The 19,367-nt window shown below is 43.7% G+C and overlaps 1 protein-coding gene across 1 annotated transcript in view; it reads left to right on the top strand.

Annotated features, from left to right (window-relative positions):
- ADAMTS12 (ADAM metallopeptidase with thrombospondin type 1 motif 12) overlaps window positions 1-19,367 on the top strand; it is a gene marked incomplete at both ends in the record, with an annotated part of 398,160 nt that overhangs the window by 266,201 nt on the left and 112,592 nt on the right. Inside the window, 3 exons of the mRNA XM_079701994.1 lie at window positions 8,186-8,306; window positions 14,687-14,931; window positions 16,608-16,746. Coding sequence (XP_079558120.1) covers window positions 8,186-8,306; window positions 14,687-14,931; window positions 16,608-16,746 — 505 coding nt within the window. The remainder of the gene's footprint in view (window positions 1-8,185; window positions 8,307-14,686; window positions 14,932-16,607; window positions 16,747-19,367) is intronic.

Genomic DNA, 19,367 nt, shown 5'->3' on the forward strand with positions numbered 1-19,367 from the left:
CATGGAATATCTTTTTCCATCCCCTTACTTTCAATCTGTATATGTCTCTAGGTCTGAAGTGGGTCTCTTGTAGACAGCATATATATGGGTCTTGTTTTTGTATCCATTCAGCCACTCTGTGTCTTTTGGTGGGAGCATTTAGTCCATTTACATTTAAGGTAATTATTGATATGTATGCTCCTATTCCCATTTCCTTAATTGCTTTGGGTTCTTTATTGTAGGTATATTCCTTCTGTTGTGTTTCTTGCCTAGAGAAGTTCCTTTAACATTTGTTGTAAAGCTGGTTTGGTGGTGCTGAACTCTCTCAGCTTTTGCTTGTCTGTAAACATTTTAATTTCGCCATCAAATCTGAAAGATCCTTGCTGGGTAGAGTAATCTTGGTTGCAGGTTTCTCTCCTTCATCACTTTAATTATGTCCTGCCACTCCCTTCTGGCTTGTAGAGTTTCTGCTGAGAGATCAGCTGTTAACCTGATGGGGATTCCCTTGTGTGTTATTTGTTTTTTTTCCCTTGATGCTTTTAATATGATTTATTTGTGTTTAACTTTTGACAGTTTGATTAATATGTGTCTTGGCGTATTTCTCCTTGGATTTATTCTGTATGGGACTCTCTGTGCCTCCTGGACTTGATTCACTATTTCCTTTCCCATATTAGGGAAGTTTTCAACTAGAATCTCTTCAAATATTTTCTCAGTCCCTTTCTTTTTCTCTTCTTCTTCTGGAACCCCTATAATTCGAATGTTGGTGCGTTTAATGTTGTCCCAGAGGTCTCTGAGACTGTCCTCTGTTCTTTTCATTCTTTTTTCTTTATTTTTCTCTGCATCAGTTATTTCCACTATTTTATCTTCCACCTCACTTATCCGTTCTTCTGCCTCAGTTATTCTGCTATTGATCCCATCTAGAGTATTTTTCATTTCATTTATTGTGTTTTTAATCGATGCTTGATTCATCTTTAGTTCTTCTAGGTCCTTGTTAACTGTTTCTTGCATTTTGTCTATTCTATTTCCAAGATTATGGATCTGGGAAATAGAATCTTGGATCAGCTTTACTATCATTATTCTGAATTCTTTTTCAGGTAGACTGCCTATTACCTCTTCATTTGTTAGGTCTGGTAGGTTTTTATCTTGCTCCTTCTCCTGCTGTGTGTTTTTCTTTCTTCTCATTTTGCTTATGTTACTGTGTTTGGGGTCTCCTTTTTGCCGGCTGCAGATTCATAGTTCCCGTTGTTTTTGGTGTCTGTCCCCAGTAGCTAAGGTTGTTTCAGTAGGTTGTGTAGGCTTCCTGGTGGGGGGGACTAATGCCTGTGTTCTGGTGGTTGAGGCTCTATCTTGTCTTTCTGGTGGACAGGTCCACGTCTGGTGGTGTGTTTTGGGGTGCCTATGGCCTTATTATGTTTTTAGGTAGCCTCTCTGCTAATGGGTGGGGTTGTGTTCCTGCCTTGCTAGTTGCTTGGCATAGGGTGACCAGCACTGTAGCTTGCTGGTCGTTGACTGAAGCTGGGTGCTGGTGTTGAGATGGAGATCTCTGGGAGATTTTCGCTGCTTGATATTATGTGGAGCTGGGAGGTCTCTTGTGGACCCGTGTCCTGAAGTTGGCTCTCCCACTTCAGAGGCACAGCACTGACTCCTGGCTGCAGCACCAAGAGCCTTTCATCCACCCGGCTCAGAATAACAGGGAGAAAAAGTAGAAAGAAAGAATTAGTAGAAGAAAGAAAGAGAGAGGGAGAGAAAGGAAGAAGGGAAGAATGGAAGGAAGAAAGAAAGAAAGGAGGGAGGGAGGGAGGAAGGATGGAAAGAAAGAAGGAAAGAAGGGAGGGAGGGAGGAATGAAAGCAAAAGGAGGAGTGAATGGAAGAAGGGAGGGAGGAAGGAAAGAAAGAAAGATAGGAGGGAGGGAGGGAGGAAGGAAAGAAAAAGAAAGTGGAAAGAAGAAGGGTGGGAGGGAGGGAGGAAAGAAAAAGAAAGAAGGAAAGGAGGAGCGGAGGGAGGGAGGGAGGAAGGGAAGGTAGGAAAAAAAGAAGGAGCAGGTAAAGTAAAAATAGAATAAAGTATGAAATATAGTAGCGTTATTAAAATTAAAAAGTAATTATTGAAAAAAAACATGGACCGATAGAACCCTGGGACATATGGTGGAAGCAAAGCTATACAGAGAGAATCTTACACAGAAGATTACACATACACATTCACAAAAAGAGAGCAGGGGGAAAAATCAAAAATCTTGCTCTCCAAGTCCACCTCCTCAATTTGGGATAATTCGTTGTAAAAAGAGGAAAAAAGGGGGGAAAATCTGAAATCTTGTCCTCAAAGTCCACTTCCTCAATTTGGGATGATTCGCTGTCCATTCATGCATTCCACAGACGCAGGGCACATCAAATGGACCGTGGAGCTTTAATCCGCTGCCTCCGAGGCTGCACAGAGAGATTTCCCTGTCTCTTCTCTGCTCTCACAGCTCCCGGGTCTGAGCCGTGGTTGGACCTGGCCCCGCCTCTGCGCGTAGGTCGCCGGAGGGCGTCCGTTCTTCGCTCAGACAGGACGGGTTTAAAGGAGCCGCTGATTCGGGGGCTCTGGCTCACTCAGGCAGAGGGTAGGGAGGGGTTCGCAGTGTGGGGCGGGCCTGTGGCGGCAGAGGCCGGCGTGACGTTGCAGCAGCCCGTGGCGCTCCGTGCGCTTTCCCGGGAAAGCCGTCTCCGGGTCCCAGGACCCCGGCAGTGGCGGGGTGCACAGGCCCCCCGGAAGGCGGGGCGGACAGTGACCCGCGCTTGCACACAGGCCCCACGGCGGCGGCGGCGGCGGCGGCGGCCGCCCCAGCGTCCCACGCCCGCCTCCGAGGTCCGCGCCTTACCCGCGGCTCGCGCCTGTCTCCGGCACTTCCCCAAGCAGCCCTCTTAATGCCCTCTCCTCGCGCACCAGGAAACAAAAGGGAAAAAAGTCTCTTGCCTCTCCGGTAGCTTCAGACCCTTTCCCCGGACTCCCTCCGGGCTAGCCGTGGTGCACTAACCCCTTCAGGCTCTCTTCCTGCCGCCAGCCCCATTCCTCTCCCTGCGCTCCGACTGAAAGCCAATACCCGAGCCTCAGCTCCCAGCCCCGGCCGACAAGCCTCTCGGGCTGGTGTGTGCCTGAGGGCACCGATCCTCTGTGCCAGAATCTCTCCGCTTTGCCCTCCGCACCCCTGTTGCTGTGCTCTCCTCCGCTACTCCGAAGCTTTCCCCCTCCGCCACCTGCAGTCTCCGCCCACGAGGGGGCTTCTAGTGTGTAGAAACCTTTCCTCCTTCACGGCTCCCTCCCACTGGTGCAGGTCCCGTCCATATCCTATTGTCTCTGTTTATTCTTTTTTTTCTTTTGCCCTACCCAGGTATGTGGGGAGTTTCTTGCCTTTTGGGGGGTCTGAGGTCTTCTGTCAGCGTTCAGTAGGTGTTCTGTGGGAGTTGTTCCACGTGTAGATGAATTTCTGATGTATCTGTGGTGCTGTGTCTCTCCTTTCCTTTTTTAATCACAAGTACAACATGCAGTAAGCTTTTAAATATATGAGCAGATATTCCCACCCCTCTTCCAACTGTCCCAGCTCTGCAGTCTTACCTGCTGTCTTAAGAAAGGCTGCTAACCATCCAACTTGCTCACCCCTTTCTCTTGGTAACCTTTGACTTTCAGTTCCTTCACTCGTCCCTTTTCTCCCAGTCAGCAAAGCTTTGGCTTCATTTCTTCCCCAAACAGCCTGGATGCCCTGAACTAGCACATCAGCCATCCCCTAGATTTCTCCTCTCAGCCTTCCATCAACCTCTTTCCCCAGGACCCTGATTCTGACCAACCCAACCACAATGATTTTTTGTTCTTACAAGCAGTCTACTATACACTTCTTAAAATAATAATTCAACTTTGTGAATGTGTGCCCTTACAAAGTCAGTGTCTTCAACCCCAGCCGAGTCCTTAACCTTACTTGACAATCTTCCTACCTGCCCTAAGTTAGCTCCCCTTCGCATTGCTCTCAGAAACACTCCTGAACCTTCTTTGTTCTCTCTCAAGGTCATTTTGGCCATCTCAGTGATTGACTGAACACCCCAAAATCAATTTCTCTGGGCCAGATGTCTTTCTAGAAGGTCACATCCTATCTCTTGGCCCTTAAAATTATGGTGAGGAAAGCATTATTGCTGCTGTCCCATTTATTAAAGGACAATATCATTTACCTGTTCTTCTCAGCTAAGCATAACTGGCATTATCTTCACACTAAAGTTTCATTAGCTGGGAATGAATCTCCTCTTGAAACCATGCATCTTTCCAGTCTCTACCTTTGCCAAGGGACTGTAGAAAGAAATGACGACATTCTAAGTGGATTAGGTCAAGGCACCAGTTGGTATTTCAGTCCTCAGTTACTTGAGAATTTACTAAGTAAAACAGTAAAACTCATAAGGAAGAAATGAGAACTGGTAAGAATACGTATTACTTATTCACTCACGTAGGGCTGAAAGCCTAGTGAAAGACTGGGACCTGACTTCTCTAAGTAATACTCAAGATAAGATGCTCTTCAGTTCAAATGACAGGGTCAAGAATTGATGATACGCTTCTGCATGGGAAAGGAAATAGTCATCGGAATAAAGAGGCAACCTACAGAATGGGGGACAATATTTGCAAACCATATATACAATAAGGGGTTAATACCTAAAATGTATGAGAAACTCCTACAGCTCAACATCAGAAATACAAATAACCTGATTTAAAAAATGAGCCAAGGACTGGAATAGACGTTTCTCCAAAGAAGATATACAGATGGCCAACAGGTATATGAAAAAGTGCTCAACATCATTAAACATAGAGACATACAAGTGAAACTCATGATATATCACCTCATACCTGTTAGGATGGCTATTACCAAAACACAAAAGATAATAAGTATTGGTGTGGATGCGGAGAAATTGAAAACCTGTACACTGTTGGTGGGAATGTACAGTGGTGCAGCCATTATGGAAAATAGTATGGAGATTCCTCAAAAAATTAAAAATATTTATTTTAATTAAATTAAAATATTTATTTTTTAATTAAATTAAAAAGACTTAATTTTTACTATATGACCCAGCAATGCCAGTTCTGGGGTATATATCCAAGAGAATGAAATCAGGATCTTGAAGTGACATCTGTACTCCCGTGTTCATAACAACATTATTCACTAGCCAAGATACAGATGGAAACAACCCAGATGTTCATCAACAAATGGATAAAGAAAATGTGGTATATACATACCATGGAATATTACTCAACTTTAAAAAAGAAGGAAATCTTGATATTTTGGCAACATGGATGAGCCTGGAGAATGTTATATTAAGTGAAACAAGTCAGTCGCAGAAGGATAAATGCTACAGGATTCCACTTATATGAGAATCTAAAATAGTCTAATTCATCGAGGCAGAGAAGAGGATGGTAGTTGTCAAGGGAACAGTGGAGAGTTGCTGTTCAACGGGTATAAAGTTTCATTTATGCAAGATGAACGAGTCCTAGAGCTCTGCCGTGCAACGTATTGCCTGTGGTTAACAACACTGTATTGTGCCCTTAAAATTTTGTGACGAGGGTAGGTCTCATGGTAGGTGTTCTTACCACACACATACACAAAAGGGACACAAGGAAACTTTTGGAGCTGATAGATAGGTCTATTGCCTTGATTGTGACAATGGTTTCACAGGTGTTTGTATGAGTCCAAACTCAACAAATTATAAAATTAAATATGTGTAGTATTTTATATATCAGCTACACCCCCAAGAAAGCTGTTTTTTAAAGAAAGAAATAATGATAGGAAATTAAAGGGATTTTCTTTTTTTAAAAAGAAATGCAGCCTGTTGGGAGGCTATCTGGCCTCCTTAGAGGTACATTGGAGGAGAGCCATACTGGATCAGAGCCCCTCTGATCCGGCTGAAGGCAGAAAGACAGTATTGCTGTGGCCCTGTTGCCAGAGCACAGGATGTGGAAGAGAGGAATGTCTGTTCATTTTCCCCTGAGAGCCTTACATTTTCTGTATAGCAAGGAGGACGGGCTTCTGCCGTCCTAGGCCTTCGGTTATGTACTCAGTTCGATGTTGACCGTGCTGTGCGCAGATGATGGAGGAACAGAAGGGTGAAGTCTCCACAAGAACCATGCACTATGCCGTGGGCCAGCCTACTGGGGTGTGTGTGTTTCCTTCTCTGCCCCTGCCCCCCAGGGATGCAGGCAACTATTGCTGGGGGAGAAAGATGGGCTCAAGGTATTTGTTTTTCTGGCTTTCTCTCCTTTTTCCTTCACATTTTTAATCCATCCCCTCTTGCTAGAGATTTTTTTTAAGCACTTCAGTATGTTGCAAAGTATGTTTCCCTGGCTGGTTCCAAATCAGTGAAGGAATGACGGTCACTGAGAATAGGATTTGTAAAAGTCAGCTTATTAGGGGATGCTCAAGCTTGACGTAAACATATCACTTGTGACGGGTTGGCATTTTGCTTATAACCAGTGAAGGCACACATCCAGACAATTTCTTTCTTTTCCATTGTGATTAGTGTCGTTAAGTTTTTTTAATCTCTTAGCAGTTTATTTTTCCCAACTGGGTCAAGTAGCACCGTCTTTCGATCTAAAGGAAGTTAGACATGGTTAACCTGAGTAATGGTGCTATTTTTTGTCTGTGGGCCTTAATTCTCTGTTTAGAATTAAGGTGGAGGGAGGGTGTATTTAAAGACCTAAATGGTTCTTCCTTTCAGTCGATTTGAGGTGGCTTTAAAATAAGAAAGGAAATTATCTTTGAGAGAGAGGAAAAAACTACCTGGGCACAATTCTTCTTCCCAAACAGAAAAGAAAAATCCAGTTAATATAATATGGTGTAGGGTCTTCACTGGTAGCGCAGTGGTTAAGAATCCACCTGCCAATGCAGGGGACACGAGTTCGAGCCCTGGTCTGGAAAGATCCCACATGCCGCAGAGCAACGAAGCCCGTGTGCCACAACTACTGAGCCTGAACTCTAGAGCCCGCGAGCCACAGCTGCTGAAGCCCATGTGCCTAGAGCCTGTACTTCACAACAAGAGAAGCCACCACAGTGAGAAGCCCGCACACTGCAAAGGAGAGTAGCCCCAACTCGCCGCAATTAGAGAAAGCCTCCACACAGCAACAAAGAACCAATGCAGCCAAAAATAAATAAATACATAAATACATAAATAAATAAATAAAAATTTAAAAATATATATAATATGGTGTAGTTTTTCCTCTTTCTTCTACCACTGAAATGTGGTTAAGGAATATAGGCCATAGAAGAGAGCAAGGAACGAAGACTTCAGTGGAAGTTCACGTGTTTTCCATGACTTTCCATCTGGGTGTTAACGATTCTCTGGTATTTGATGCTACCAAACACCCCAAGTTTAATTACTCTCCTTTTCCAGAATGGGAATTGGATGGGAAAGGCTTGGCCGTATTGGGGGGTGGAGGAGAAGGAACCAGTGGAGAGGGAAGGATGATGATTTGGGAGGACCAATGGACAGAACACTGAGAAGTGGTCAGGTCCAGAGCACAGGAACAAGATTAGGCCTGGCTCAGGGGAGAAATGACCAGTTCCTCCTCCGCAGCTGGAGGGAAGGAGGTCAGGATGGCTGGGATATGGCTACATGTGACAGGTGGTGGGGCTGGGGTCATAGCAGGCTCCAAAGGATCTGCTGATGGGTCTGCAGGTCCGAGATCTCATCCCTCACGGGACTGGAGTGGTCCCAGCATGAAGCCAGGTTTTCCCCCCAGGGCTGCCAGTTCCGACAGGAACCAGAGAGAACATCCCCAGTAAAGGGAATGAACAACTAAGTATAAGTAGAGTCATTCCATCATCCCTGGGAATCTCATTAGAGAGGAGGGGGCATGAGGTTTGCACATCTGAAAGGGATTTGCTGCTCCACCGACAATGATTCCAAGACATTTTCATGGTTCCATTCTTGGAAGTGTGTTCAATTCTGCCTCTCACTCAGGGGAGATTACAGATGCATTCAGTGTGTACCTCTTTCCCCTCAAAGCAAGTATTTCCTTTAGCATCAGTGGGTGCTTTGGGTATTCTTCTGGCCACCACCAGGAAGAGGAAACATTTATCTTGTATCTGCCCCCTGCCACAATCTCATCCAGAGCAAAGGGGGGAAGGAGGAGTCAAAAGTCCAGGGCAGGTGTGGCCTCTCTTGCCTGTGTCATTCGTCCTCAACCTCTCTTCCCCACAGATGGTCGGCTGTGACTATGAGATCGATTCCAACGCTACGGAGGATCGCTGTGGTGTGTGCCTTGGGGATGGCTCAGCCTGTCAGACTGTGAAGAAGGTGTTTCAACAGAAAGAAGGATCTGGTAATAAACAAATAAATAATTGAGGTGGCAGGGGACTGAGAATGAAGGTCAAGATGGAGTCTTACTCGTTTTAAGCAGATTGTGACTTTCACAGAATTCAAAATGGGTATAGCCTTCACTACAAAGGGATGAAGGTTCCTTGGCAGTTTTAGGAAAGGGGTTGAATGCTAAGCAATTACAGGAAGCATCACGTTGCACTAGGGATCAAAGATGGCTTAGTGGCTGTGCACAGGACCAGGTTTAAGAGTGTGATCCTTGGAGAGGATCCAGGGCTGAAGGCCAATGGACCTAGACCTGGGGGAGAGAAGAGATGAAAAGCTGGCTGAGGAGGATGCAGACATAGGAGCAGGTTCTGTAACTGAGGGCAGAGAAGCCAACAGTGGGTTTAAAGGCAGAAGAGTCGGGGTGTAGCTTCAGGACCAGAGGAGAGGTGAGGCAGGGTTGCTTCAATTTGCTCTTATTCCCAGTTCCTCCCTGTAAGGGAGTCCCAGCCAGTGGTGCCTTAAGGCTCTCCAGGTGGCTTCTCCCACCTAACGTGCCCTCCTTACTCACATCGCACTATTCCTTTCCCATGATTACCTTTTTCGAGGTTTCTTCCTTGTGCAGCTTTGGGCTGCTGATAATCCTCGGGGCATGGAGAGCCCATCCTCATCCCAAATCAGCTGTGACCCTGCAGACTGTCTTCAGTAAACACAGTTCCCATGATCCCTTGGCACCAGCAGTTGCTGAAGGCATCTTGGGGGGAGGCTAAGTTAGGCCTGGAGGTAATGAAGACAACTGAGAGCATCTTAGTTTAGTCCCCCCTCGTCCCCTCCTCCCCAAGAAATACCCTGAGACAAGAATTCAGGTACCATTAGTTTGTATGGAGGTCGGAGAATCCTGGGAAACACCAGCAGGGCATTGGAGGCAGTGAAACAGAGAAAGGAAGGCAGCCAGAAAGGGAGTGTCATTAAGCCAGTTATTATATAGGAGCCAGTGTAGAAGTTGTACTTCCAAAGTTTCCCCACCCAGGAGGGAAGGTGTTGAGACAGTACACACCAGCTCCCACTAGGCATAGCTTGATGCTGCTTTGGGGAGGTGGGGGTATCTGGTTGTTAATTCTCTAAATTCCAAGGAATGCAGGTGCCAGAAATAGGGTGGCCAGGGTGCACCACCCAGGTAGAGCCAGAGGGGATGGGGAAGTATCCCACGCTGGGACTGGGGTGATGCCTAGGGTGGAAGTCAGATATAGTGGGGCACCTCCCTTCTAGACTTGCTTAACACCTGGGATGAAGTTACTGAGTATGCCCCTGAGTATCCGGTGTGGTCATTAAATGACCTATTTTTCCCTAGCACACATCACCAAAATTTGGACTTAATCCGTTGACTTCCTAAAACTACCCCTCTAGACTCCTCTGGCCTTAATTGGCTTCTCTAGACCTCACCAATGACAGGCCCTCTGACCACTGAATCAAATCCTGGTCTTACTCACACTGGCCTGCTTTGTTTTGATGCTGGGAACAAGGGACTACATTCTCTGAGCATTCTGGAACTCCCCTATGACTAATTGTGTCACTTAACTCAGTGCCCAAACCACCAGCCTTGATTCCTACCTCTTTTATTTAATCATAACCAGAATGTGCTCAACTTTTGTTTGAAATCTTTTTATGGAATTAGAACAGTTACCATATAAAATTCACCTTTAATTTTATATTTTAAATGATACATTTGTATATTTATTGAGTAGATTTGATGCACATAGTAATTTTAAGTCTTTTGGCACAAGAAGTTAATTCAATTTCCACTGTCTGATATATTTCACATACAATTTTTCAGTTTTACAATTCAACATGTTGGGGAAAAAAATCTATAATCTAAAAAGCAGAGGAAAGACACAGAATGTCCCTGTTCTTCAACTCTTGCTGCCAGTATCCATATCTTTAGAATAGGAGATTCCTGAAATGGAGTAAAAGCAGCAGCTGCCTGGAATTATGTGTGTACCTGACCACCTGGATCCCATCTATTTATTGATTCTGTGTGTTTATGTGCTTAGTTCTTCCGGCTGTAGCTCCCTAGACTCTGCCACTGATCTTTATGGTCAAAAGATTAAATTCATATAGAGTTAGGAATTAACAGCAATTACAAATTATGCTAAAATTACCATCTTAATCCCATAATGAGGCATGTTCTGGACTTTTGCTTGCGGCTCCCTAGGCTCTGTGACAAAATGAGAATGATCATGAACGAATGGAACCCATTAAGAACACAGCACAGGTCGGAGGGCTGTGGCCGCAGTGTGGGTGTAGGGTGTATACAAGTCTGGGCAGTGGGACATGAGACCCTTTTAGGAAGAAATGATACGGCTTCATGACTCAAAGTTGCTCGTAGGCTGTTCTGCAAGGTTCAATTTCTTTGCTGTAGATTCAAGAGAGAATAGGGACCTTTCTAAGGTTTTAGGGAGGGTGCATGATGTGAGGAGTTCAGTGTCATAGAAAGACTAGTTTGCCAGCAACATACAAAGTTGCCCAGAATAGGAGAGCCCGGTGCTGGGAACCCAAACATTAACCCAGGTTCAGGAGATAAGGGCCTGGACTAAAGAAGTTCATGTAAAGGGGATGAGAATCATATAAGAAAGCATTCCAGAGACAGAATCAGAGGCAGAAGGTAGGACATAATGGTAAGAGAGGACATGGCTTTCTTGAAACCACATTTACCAAAATACCACCTTACTTGGAGACTGTCCTATGTCATGCTTTCCAGGAAACCTTGAGTTGGAAGGGGTAGGGAGAGTGACTGGACATGTTACATGGGAGTTTTCCCATCAAAAGAGCTGAAAGACCTCCAGGGCTCAGGGCTGTGAGGAAGCATTTAGAGTCAGGAAGCCCCTGTCGGTGTCTATTCCCTCTGCTATGTTTCCACTGGTTTCTAGCAAGAGGATTATGGTTGCTCACCGTGTGTTCCAAGACTCCAGGCCCCTTACAACCCTCTTTTGAAATAAGTGAGGCTAAAACTCCAGATCCAGGGCAGTTTAATTCTCAGTACATCTGCCTGGCGAATGTATTTGTACATAGCTCTTCCTCCTTGTGATTTGTGAGCAGGTCAAATGCAGTTTTGGATCTGAACCAGACAGCAACGTGTCACTGCTGTCAAGCCAGGCTTCAGAAGATGGATCTATCTTTCCCAGGAGCCCCTCACAGAAACCATGGCATCTTGGCCTGCAGTGAGGATTGTCTTGCTTGCCACACACTGACAGCACAAATCTTAAAAAAAAAAAAAAAAAGACAAGCTGGTAGTTGTAGTTAAATTGCCTGGGTTAATAGTATGACCTCTTTATAAACACATTTTTATTTGAAGTGACAGACTGGAAACCGAATATGCCAGTGGGTAAATCCTTTTTTTAGAATAGTTGAATAAGATGCACATTAGCACCAATAATCCATTGTCACTCTTATGATATGTCTTCAGAAGTGAGGCAGGTCTTCTGCTCCATCCTCAAAGGCCCTGAATATTCTTTTAGCTCAAGGTGTTCAAGACTCAGTAATGGGATGATTTCTCCAGGTGGTCTCCATGGGCCTAGAGGCTCCTTCTTTGAGGTCAAGATTATGTTTTCCACTTCCACCAATACTGGTGCAAAAGAATCGTGTTTACTGAGGAAAATGGAAGAAAAGTGATTTACTGAATGAATATATTCATCGTTCTTAATACTTTGGAGATATTCTTACGAACCCTGAAAATCTGACCTTGACATAGAATGAATGTCTCAATAACCCTTCACCCCCTACAACTTTTTACTATGATTCTCATTTCTGTAAAGAAGACCCATGAGGATGAGATATTCAAGGGGATTTTTTTCATCTCTGTTCTACCTATCACATTTTTTCATTAAAAACGCTGTATTAGGTGTTGGTCAGCAAAGCCTGGTTATAGATGTGTGTGTGTGTGTGTGTGTGTGTGTGTGTGTTGTGTGTGTGTGGCCGTGTGATGTAGCATAGATTTCTTCCTCTCTTGGGAACTCAGTTTCCTCGTTTTATAGATAAAGAGATTGATGGTCACTCCCTTCCACCTAAATGTCCATTAACAGTTGGCTTATTAAATAAATGGGTTTATGTCATTTTGGCAGTTGTTGAAATGCTAAAAAAAATGTGGAAAGATATGTAAGGTATATGAAATTTAAAAAGCAATAGTTAAAATAGTTCACATAGTATGATCTCACTTGTTTAAAAAAGTATGTGTATGTGTGTTTATACATGCAAAGAAAGGTTTTTAAAGAGAATCCAAGAAACTATTAACTGTAATTATCTTTGGGACATAGGGCTCTGGGTGGAGGAAATGGAAACTTTTACTTTTCATTTTATACTTCTCTCTATTGTGGGTTATTTTGTCATGTGTAAAGGAGTCTGGTGGCTATGTTATGGTTCTTTTCGACTCCAAACACCACAATTTTATCTTTTGGGTTCCTCTTAGATATTCTTTTGCAAAAATATATTACAAATATGTATTGCTTTTGCTCATGGCTAAAGCTGCCTCCGTTTACATCTTCTTTCTACAAACTGTTCGGAAGCAGCAATTATATTCAATGAAAGCTTTTATTTTAAATTTGATGTACTTCACCTTTTGATAAGACAGAATCTACACAAAGTATTTCTAATTTTAGACTTTCTTAAGTGGAAGATTTTAGACTCTTTTGGGTTTTTTTCTCATCTAGTTCTCACTGTTTTTTGTTTTGGCTTGGTATTTTGTTTGTTTTTAAACAAAGCATATGGTGGTTGCCATATTCTTTAATGCTAGTTGACTTTATGCGTGAGCTCTGCTATGAGAAGCTCTGCTATGCTGCAGGGAACAACGCTCCAAAGGCATTTTAAACAATTGCATCACCCTCAATTACATGTGATTACATATTTTCCCTGAGCTAGTTGTAACTTAATAGTTTCAATCAGCTGTCTCAGGCAAGTGTGTGAGGGCCCAGTGGAATTTAATCAAGTACTTCAGGCCCCATACTTCACTCCTTTGGATGGGAGCTGCCAGTTCAAAAAAATAGAACTGAGGTTGTTGCCTGTACCCAGCTTCTGAGTAAATCATTCCTGCTGGCCAGACGTGGATTTTAACTCCCAGGATCCCATGCTATGTTAATGTCTGAGGGAAAGAGAGCAGTCAGGGCACTTTTAGGTGACAGAGATGAGGGTGTGTTTGTTAGTCAAAAAAAAACTTAGTGTATATCCAGTGGAAAATGATCAAGGTCTTAAAATCAAGTTTTGTGTGGAAAAGGTAAAGGAACCAAGAAAATTTAGCTTAGAAAAGAACAAAATAATCGATTAGCAGAGCTGGGAGGGATGTCAGACATCATCTCATTCAAGCTCTCATCTCATTCAGTGTCCCTCATTGTGCAGATGATATTCAAAGAAGTTAGATAAGTCATCATGGAGCTCGTTCGTGGCAGTGCAGAAACTAGAATCGGATGTCTGACTCCCATGCCCCAGTACCCCTTACCCAATGCCAGCCCCAGCATCTTTCCATTCTGTCACAGCTATGAGATGATGGTTCTTTTGAAGCATAAACAGGATGAATGCATAAAGGGCTTAGCCTAGAGCCTGGCAAAGAGAGGCAGCCATTATGTGTTCATTCCATTTCTCCCCAGTAGGTCTCCTACCGTACTAACCAATAAGCAAAGATAAGACTGTAGCTAGAATTGATCATGGTCTTTAAGTAGATGTCCTCTGTGCTTTTTCAGAATGTTGGATTAGAACACATGAGAACAGCAAAAGTTTATATTTCATCAAAACATAAGAAAAAATGTGAAAAAAAACCCTTTCTAATGAATATAATTGTCCAGCAATATAAAAAGCTGTGCTCAGAGCTGAGTTTCTCATCACAAGCTGTATTCAAGAGCACCAGGTGGCAATCAATCCAAGATTCCCTCCAGAATTCTCTTAATGAATTTAAGCTATGATTAAATTACTTCTAAGAGTCTGTCTTTAGAATGAGGATGAGTGAAAGGATGTAGCCACTGCAATGTTTAGGGAGATTAATCTGATAGCAGCAACAAATGCAGAAGCAGAAATGCTAATGGGGAGCTGGCTAGGGGCTGTAACATTTTGAACTGTCAACAGAAAATCACAGAAAAATAAATGCTGGATCAACCACTAAAGGTTCAGAGTTCAATCTGCATTTATTTCACCTTTCCTCTCATAAAACTGATTACATAATGAGTCACATGGCTCCTGAGAATTCTACTCACGGCCAAGCTTTTAAAGTTCCCCATAATTAGTGCATCTGCCAGTCCCAGTAATCACCCAGCAGGAAGACAAGGGCACTAACTGATGGAGATGCTGGGAAGAGGATGGATGATGAGTCAGAAACAGACTGTGTTCAGCTAAGCTTGCATGCCTCTCTTCTCTCCTTAGGTTATGTTGACATCGGGCTGATTCCAAAAGGAGCCAGGGACATACGGGTAATGGAGGTTGAGGGAGCTGGAAACTTTCTGGCCATCAGGAGTGAAGACCCTGAAAAATATTACCTCAATGGAGGATTTATTATCCAGTGGAATGGGAACTACAAGCTGGCAGGGACCGTCTTTCAATATGACAGGAAAGGAGACCTGGAGAAGCTGATGGCCACAGGTCCCACCAATGAGTCAGTGTGGATCCAGGTAACGCAGAAGCAAAGGAAACTGCTGACATGTGCACTAGTTAGGATCTTTCTAATTTTCTTGTCCAAGGTGTTTGCTAGGGGATATTCATTAAAAATCCTTAGGGGCTTCCCTGGTGGCGCAGTGGTTGAGAGTCCGCCTGCCGATGCAGGGGACACGGGTTCATGCCCCAGTCCAGGAAGATCCCACATGCCACGGAGTGGCTGGGCCTGTGAGCCATGGCCACTGAGCCTGCGCGTCCAGAGCCTGTGCTCCGCAACGGGAGAGGCCACAACAGTGAGAGGCCCGCGTACCACAAAAAAAAAAAAAAAAAGAATCCTTAAACCTTCTCTTAGCAAAGGAACAGGGAAGGAAGTGAAATATTAGTTTATGCTGCTAATTCTTTATTGCCTAAAATTGGCAAAGCCCTTGTGATGAAATGCCACTGGCCCTAAAATCATCTGTTGAATTTAGTTTCCAGTATGGTTGACAGGCTATTTATTTCAGAGTGAGCGTTCCTCAGGTATAAAAGGGATACTACCAGTCTATGTCAGCCTGGCATGAGTTTCCAAACATCTTTCCAGCAGTGGTGATGAACTGACATGGTTCTTTCACATGTTATCATGTGGTTGTCCTCAGGCAAAAGGTTTGACTTCGTGAAACTGTTGGGGAAGAGAGGAGTAAAGATGTAGCATGTGCTCTTCAAAGGCACAAGTGATTTGTCTTTCATACTAGCAAAGAACTGTAGAAAAGGAGTGGGGTAATTATACCAGCAGAGCAAGGCAGGTTGGGGATGATGGATGGCCCAAGACAGTCACATCTAACTGTAATTCAGAAGTTAGAAGGAAGTCATTTCAGAGCCAGAGATCAGAGCATTCACAGAAGCTGGAGGTCAGTGCTTGACAGCTATGATCCATAAATGTCAGGAGACCTTACATCTTATAGACCCACCCCATGGAGCAACCAGTCTACCGCCTCGAAGTGTGAGATTAATCCATTTCAAACAGGTGGTAAGTAGATTGCCTGCAGGAGAGGGAAGTGAGGGGCGGGTCCCGAATTCTGTCTCCAATTTTACGCCTTGGCTAAAACCCATGACCAGTTTAACCCCAGAACTATATGCTTTCAAGAAAACTAACCAGCCTCAGAGCCAGAGAAGGACACCATACAGCAACAACAACGGCAACAAAAGTTACTGTTTACTGAGTGCTAGCTATATATCAGACACGATCCAATCATATCTAGTCACATTACTTTCGTTTGTTTAACCCTTAAAAGCACCCTATTAGTCATGCTATGATTATCCTCACTTTGTAGATGGGGAAAGTAAGGCACAAAGAGATTAAGTAACGTACCCATAACCACAAAGTTAGTAAGTACGCAAGGGCACAAGGTGACCTACCAGCCTATTGTTGGAAAGGACACTCTGGTCATTCCCTCAGAGTAATTCCCGTATGATTAGGCCTCCCATGAATACCCATGAGAATTCAGTCAAGAAATAATAGAATAGGAGCAGATTAACTATAGATGTATGTAGACATGCAGGTGGAAGTAGAGGTATTTATTTAATGGTATGTATTCCAGTGCACACCTCCATGACTACTTTAAGATGATGGACATTGTACAGCATTTTTATATGACTGTGGTTTGCAGTATAAAGTCACAACAGAGTTTGACATGACCCCGCTCTTGTCCTTTAGCTTCTATTCCAGGTGACTAACCCTGGCATCAAGTATGAGTACACAATCCGGAAAGATGGCCTTGACAATGACGTGGAAAAGCTGATGTATTTCTGGCAGTATGGCCGCTGGACAGAGTGCAGTGTAACATGTGGGACGGGTGAGAAAAGCTCCTCTCTCTATGAATCCATGTCAGCTTCAGAATAGGCCATGGAGGAAGTTTAAGCCAGCAGTTTGCACTCTTGCCCCTAGGTCTGCAGGGTTCCACAAAGATGGCCCAGGGGCCTCTATGGGGAGTAAATGTGTTGGTCATGGTCTAAAGAAAGAGGCACTTTTTCTTTTATCAGTTTTACATACTGTCCTCCATGAAAGGTTTTGTTTGCAGAAAGGGTTACATGTCTTTTTTAAAAAAGCAGACCAGAAAGGTTTATAACTTCTCTGGTTGAGGACCTGAGGACCACAAAAGTCAAACCACCCACCAGAGGTATCCTTTAAATCACGGCCAAATCCAGACCATAACCATCTCTCCTAATTCCTAGCCCAGTGTTCTTCTGTCTCCAATTTACCAGTTTTTCATAGCTACAAGAAAAACAGTTTTCTCTCATAAATCAAGCATTGGAGAGATTCCTTGCTGTCACGTGTGTCAGGATGGGACAAGTTCTGCTATGGTAACAAAGAAATCAAACTCTTAAGAACACAATGAAGGTTTATTTTTAACCCAGTCTAAATCTGGCACAGATTAGATAGCCCTGCTTCCTCATGTAGCTGAGACATCTGAAATTGCCCCACAGGGGAAGGGAGAAATTGAAAAGGCAGACTGGGCCTTAATAACGGCCTTGGCCTGGAGTGACGCAAACCACTTCTGCTCATGTTTCTTTGGTTGGCTTCAGCCCTGTGGGCCCAATCCAACTTCAGAGAGAGGCTGGGAACTGTAAAGGAGTATGTGTTTGTAGAGTGCGGACTCTTGTGGCCGCAGTGCTAGATGAACATTTCTGGGGCCTCTGGGGGCAGGGGTCGGGGCTGTTCTGGTCCTTGGGGCTCTTCACTCATTTGGGGGCTTTCTCCTTTTGCATCCTGTCCAAGTCTGTTCAGGAACTTTCTGCCTCTATTGTTACTGCTGCCTATAAAACTAGGGCAGCTACTGGCTGAAGTGCCAGAATCAGCACTATAGCAAAGGGAATCAAAGTGATGGAGAGAAGGGGTCAGGAGAGCACAGCCTCCTCCTCCCTGGCTTCCCTCTCGTGTACTTTGCTCCATTTGTTCCCTTGCTCCTTCCACCCGCCCACCCCCACCCCCCAGGAAGTAGTGGTGGAAAGAGATCCAGGGACAGACGTTGAGTCGTGGCCCATCAGCCTTGTGAACAATTTTTGTATTACTGATTTCTTTCTTTCCCTCCTTCAGTATAGAAAACCAACAGCTCACTTTTAGAAATCACAGGAATCCTATGTTCATTTCAACATGTGTGACATCTTGAAAATCCTAAACCTCTGGAAATCTGTCTAGGTCAAATCTGGCAGCAGCCGTAAAGGGTATCAGTAAGAGTCAGCCGTGCTCTCTTCCCACTGCTGCCCAGGAGGGCTGGGATCTTTTTGCTGAGAAGCAAAAGCAATTTAAGCAGAAAATAAGTTGGTGAAAAGTATTTCCCTGAGGAGAAGTTGGGAGGAAAATGAAGTCATCGGGACTGTAGTTAACAAATACTTTTACGATTTTGCATCCCTTTTGCTCTCTTTTTTGCAGTGACGTACAGGTTTAAGCTTTAAGTTTAAATCATTTATTCTAGGACACTATGGAGAGAAACTCAGCCAGTCCTGCCTGAGCAGGGCCTTCTCAGAGAAACACGAGATTATCCACCCCACACCCCCTTCTATTTCAGCATGGGCCGGACCCTTTGCATTGCTTGTGTAGTATTTCAGAGCATGGGAAATACAATATAAATGGCTTATTTGTGCAGTGATCATAAAGATATATTCGTATTTAGCAAGGAAATGAAACAGCCTTACCAAACAGCGGGCGTTTGGCTTTGATACAGCCTGATCCTTCAGGAGCATCTCTGCCTGACTTGGGCAAATGTCACTCTGGTTATTAAACCTTAACAGAAGCTAGCATAGTGCCCATGTGCTTACCTGAATTTCAGCCATGCTATCTATTCGAGTGGCAGTGAGCTCTCTTAATTCTGGCAGAGAAGGATGACAGCATATCTACCTTCACGCTCTCAGACAGAGAGAATGAAAAGCTAATATTCACATAAGACATTCACTGCTAAATATAAAAATGGAAGACTGCCGAAACACTGAATCACTCAGTGATGTATTTTTATTTCCTTTAAGTTAAAACTTTCTATATTATAAAACTAAGTTAAATATGTTACTGAAAAAATTAAAGTCACCACCCTAACATACATGCACTTTGGTACTTTGCTTTATTGCCTTTCAATATTATTTTTTCTCATCATAGATGTATGTAGTTGTGTGCATATGGATGTATTTATGTACACATGTTTTCACTTAACATCATAATGTGGGTACCATTCCATGTGTTATTCAGTATCCATAGCTATCATTTTTGTGGATACATTATATTTCACTGGCAAGACAAAACAAAATTCCCTTAGCCAGTTCCTTATTGATCATAATCCTCTGATGAGCATCTTTGGGCCCATGTAAAGAATGATCTCATTAAATTTTAATTTGTAGATGGAAGTTCTAGGTTCAAAAAGTAACATACTTATACCAAATGTTAAGAAACTTACTACCACATTGATTCCCATCAATTGATTCCCAT

The sequence above is a fragment of the Hyperoodon ampullatus genome, assembly GCF_949752795.1.
Source record: "Hyperoodon ampullatus genome assembly, chromosome: 4".
Classification (NCBI taxonomy): domain Eukaryota; kingdom Metazoa; phylum Chordata; class Mammalia; order Artiodactyla; family Ziphiidae; genus Hyperoodon; species Hyperoodon ampullatus.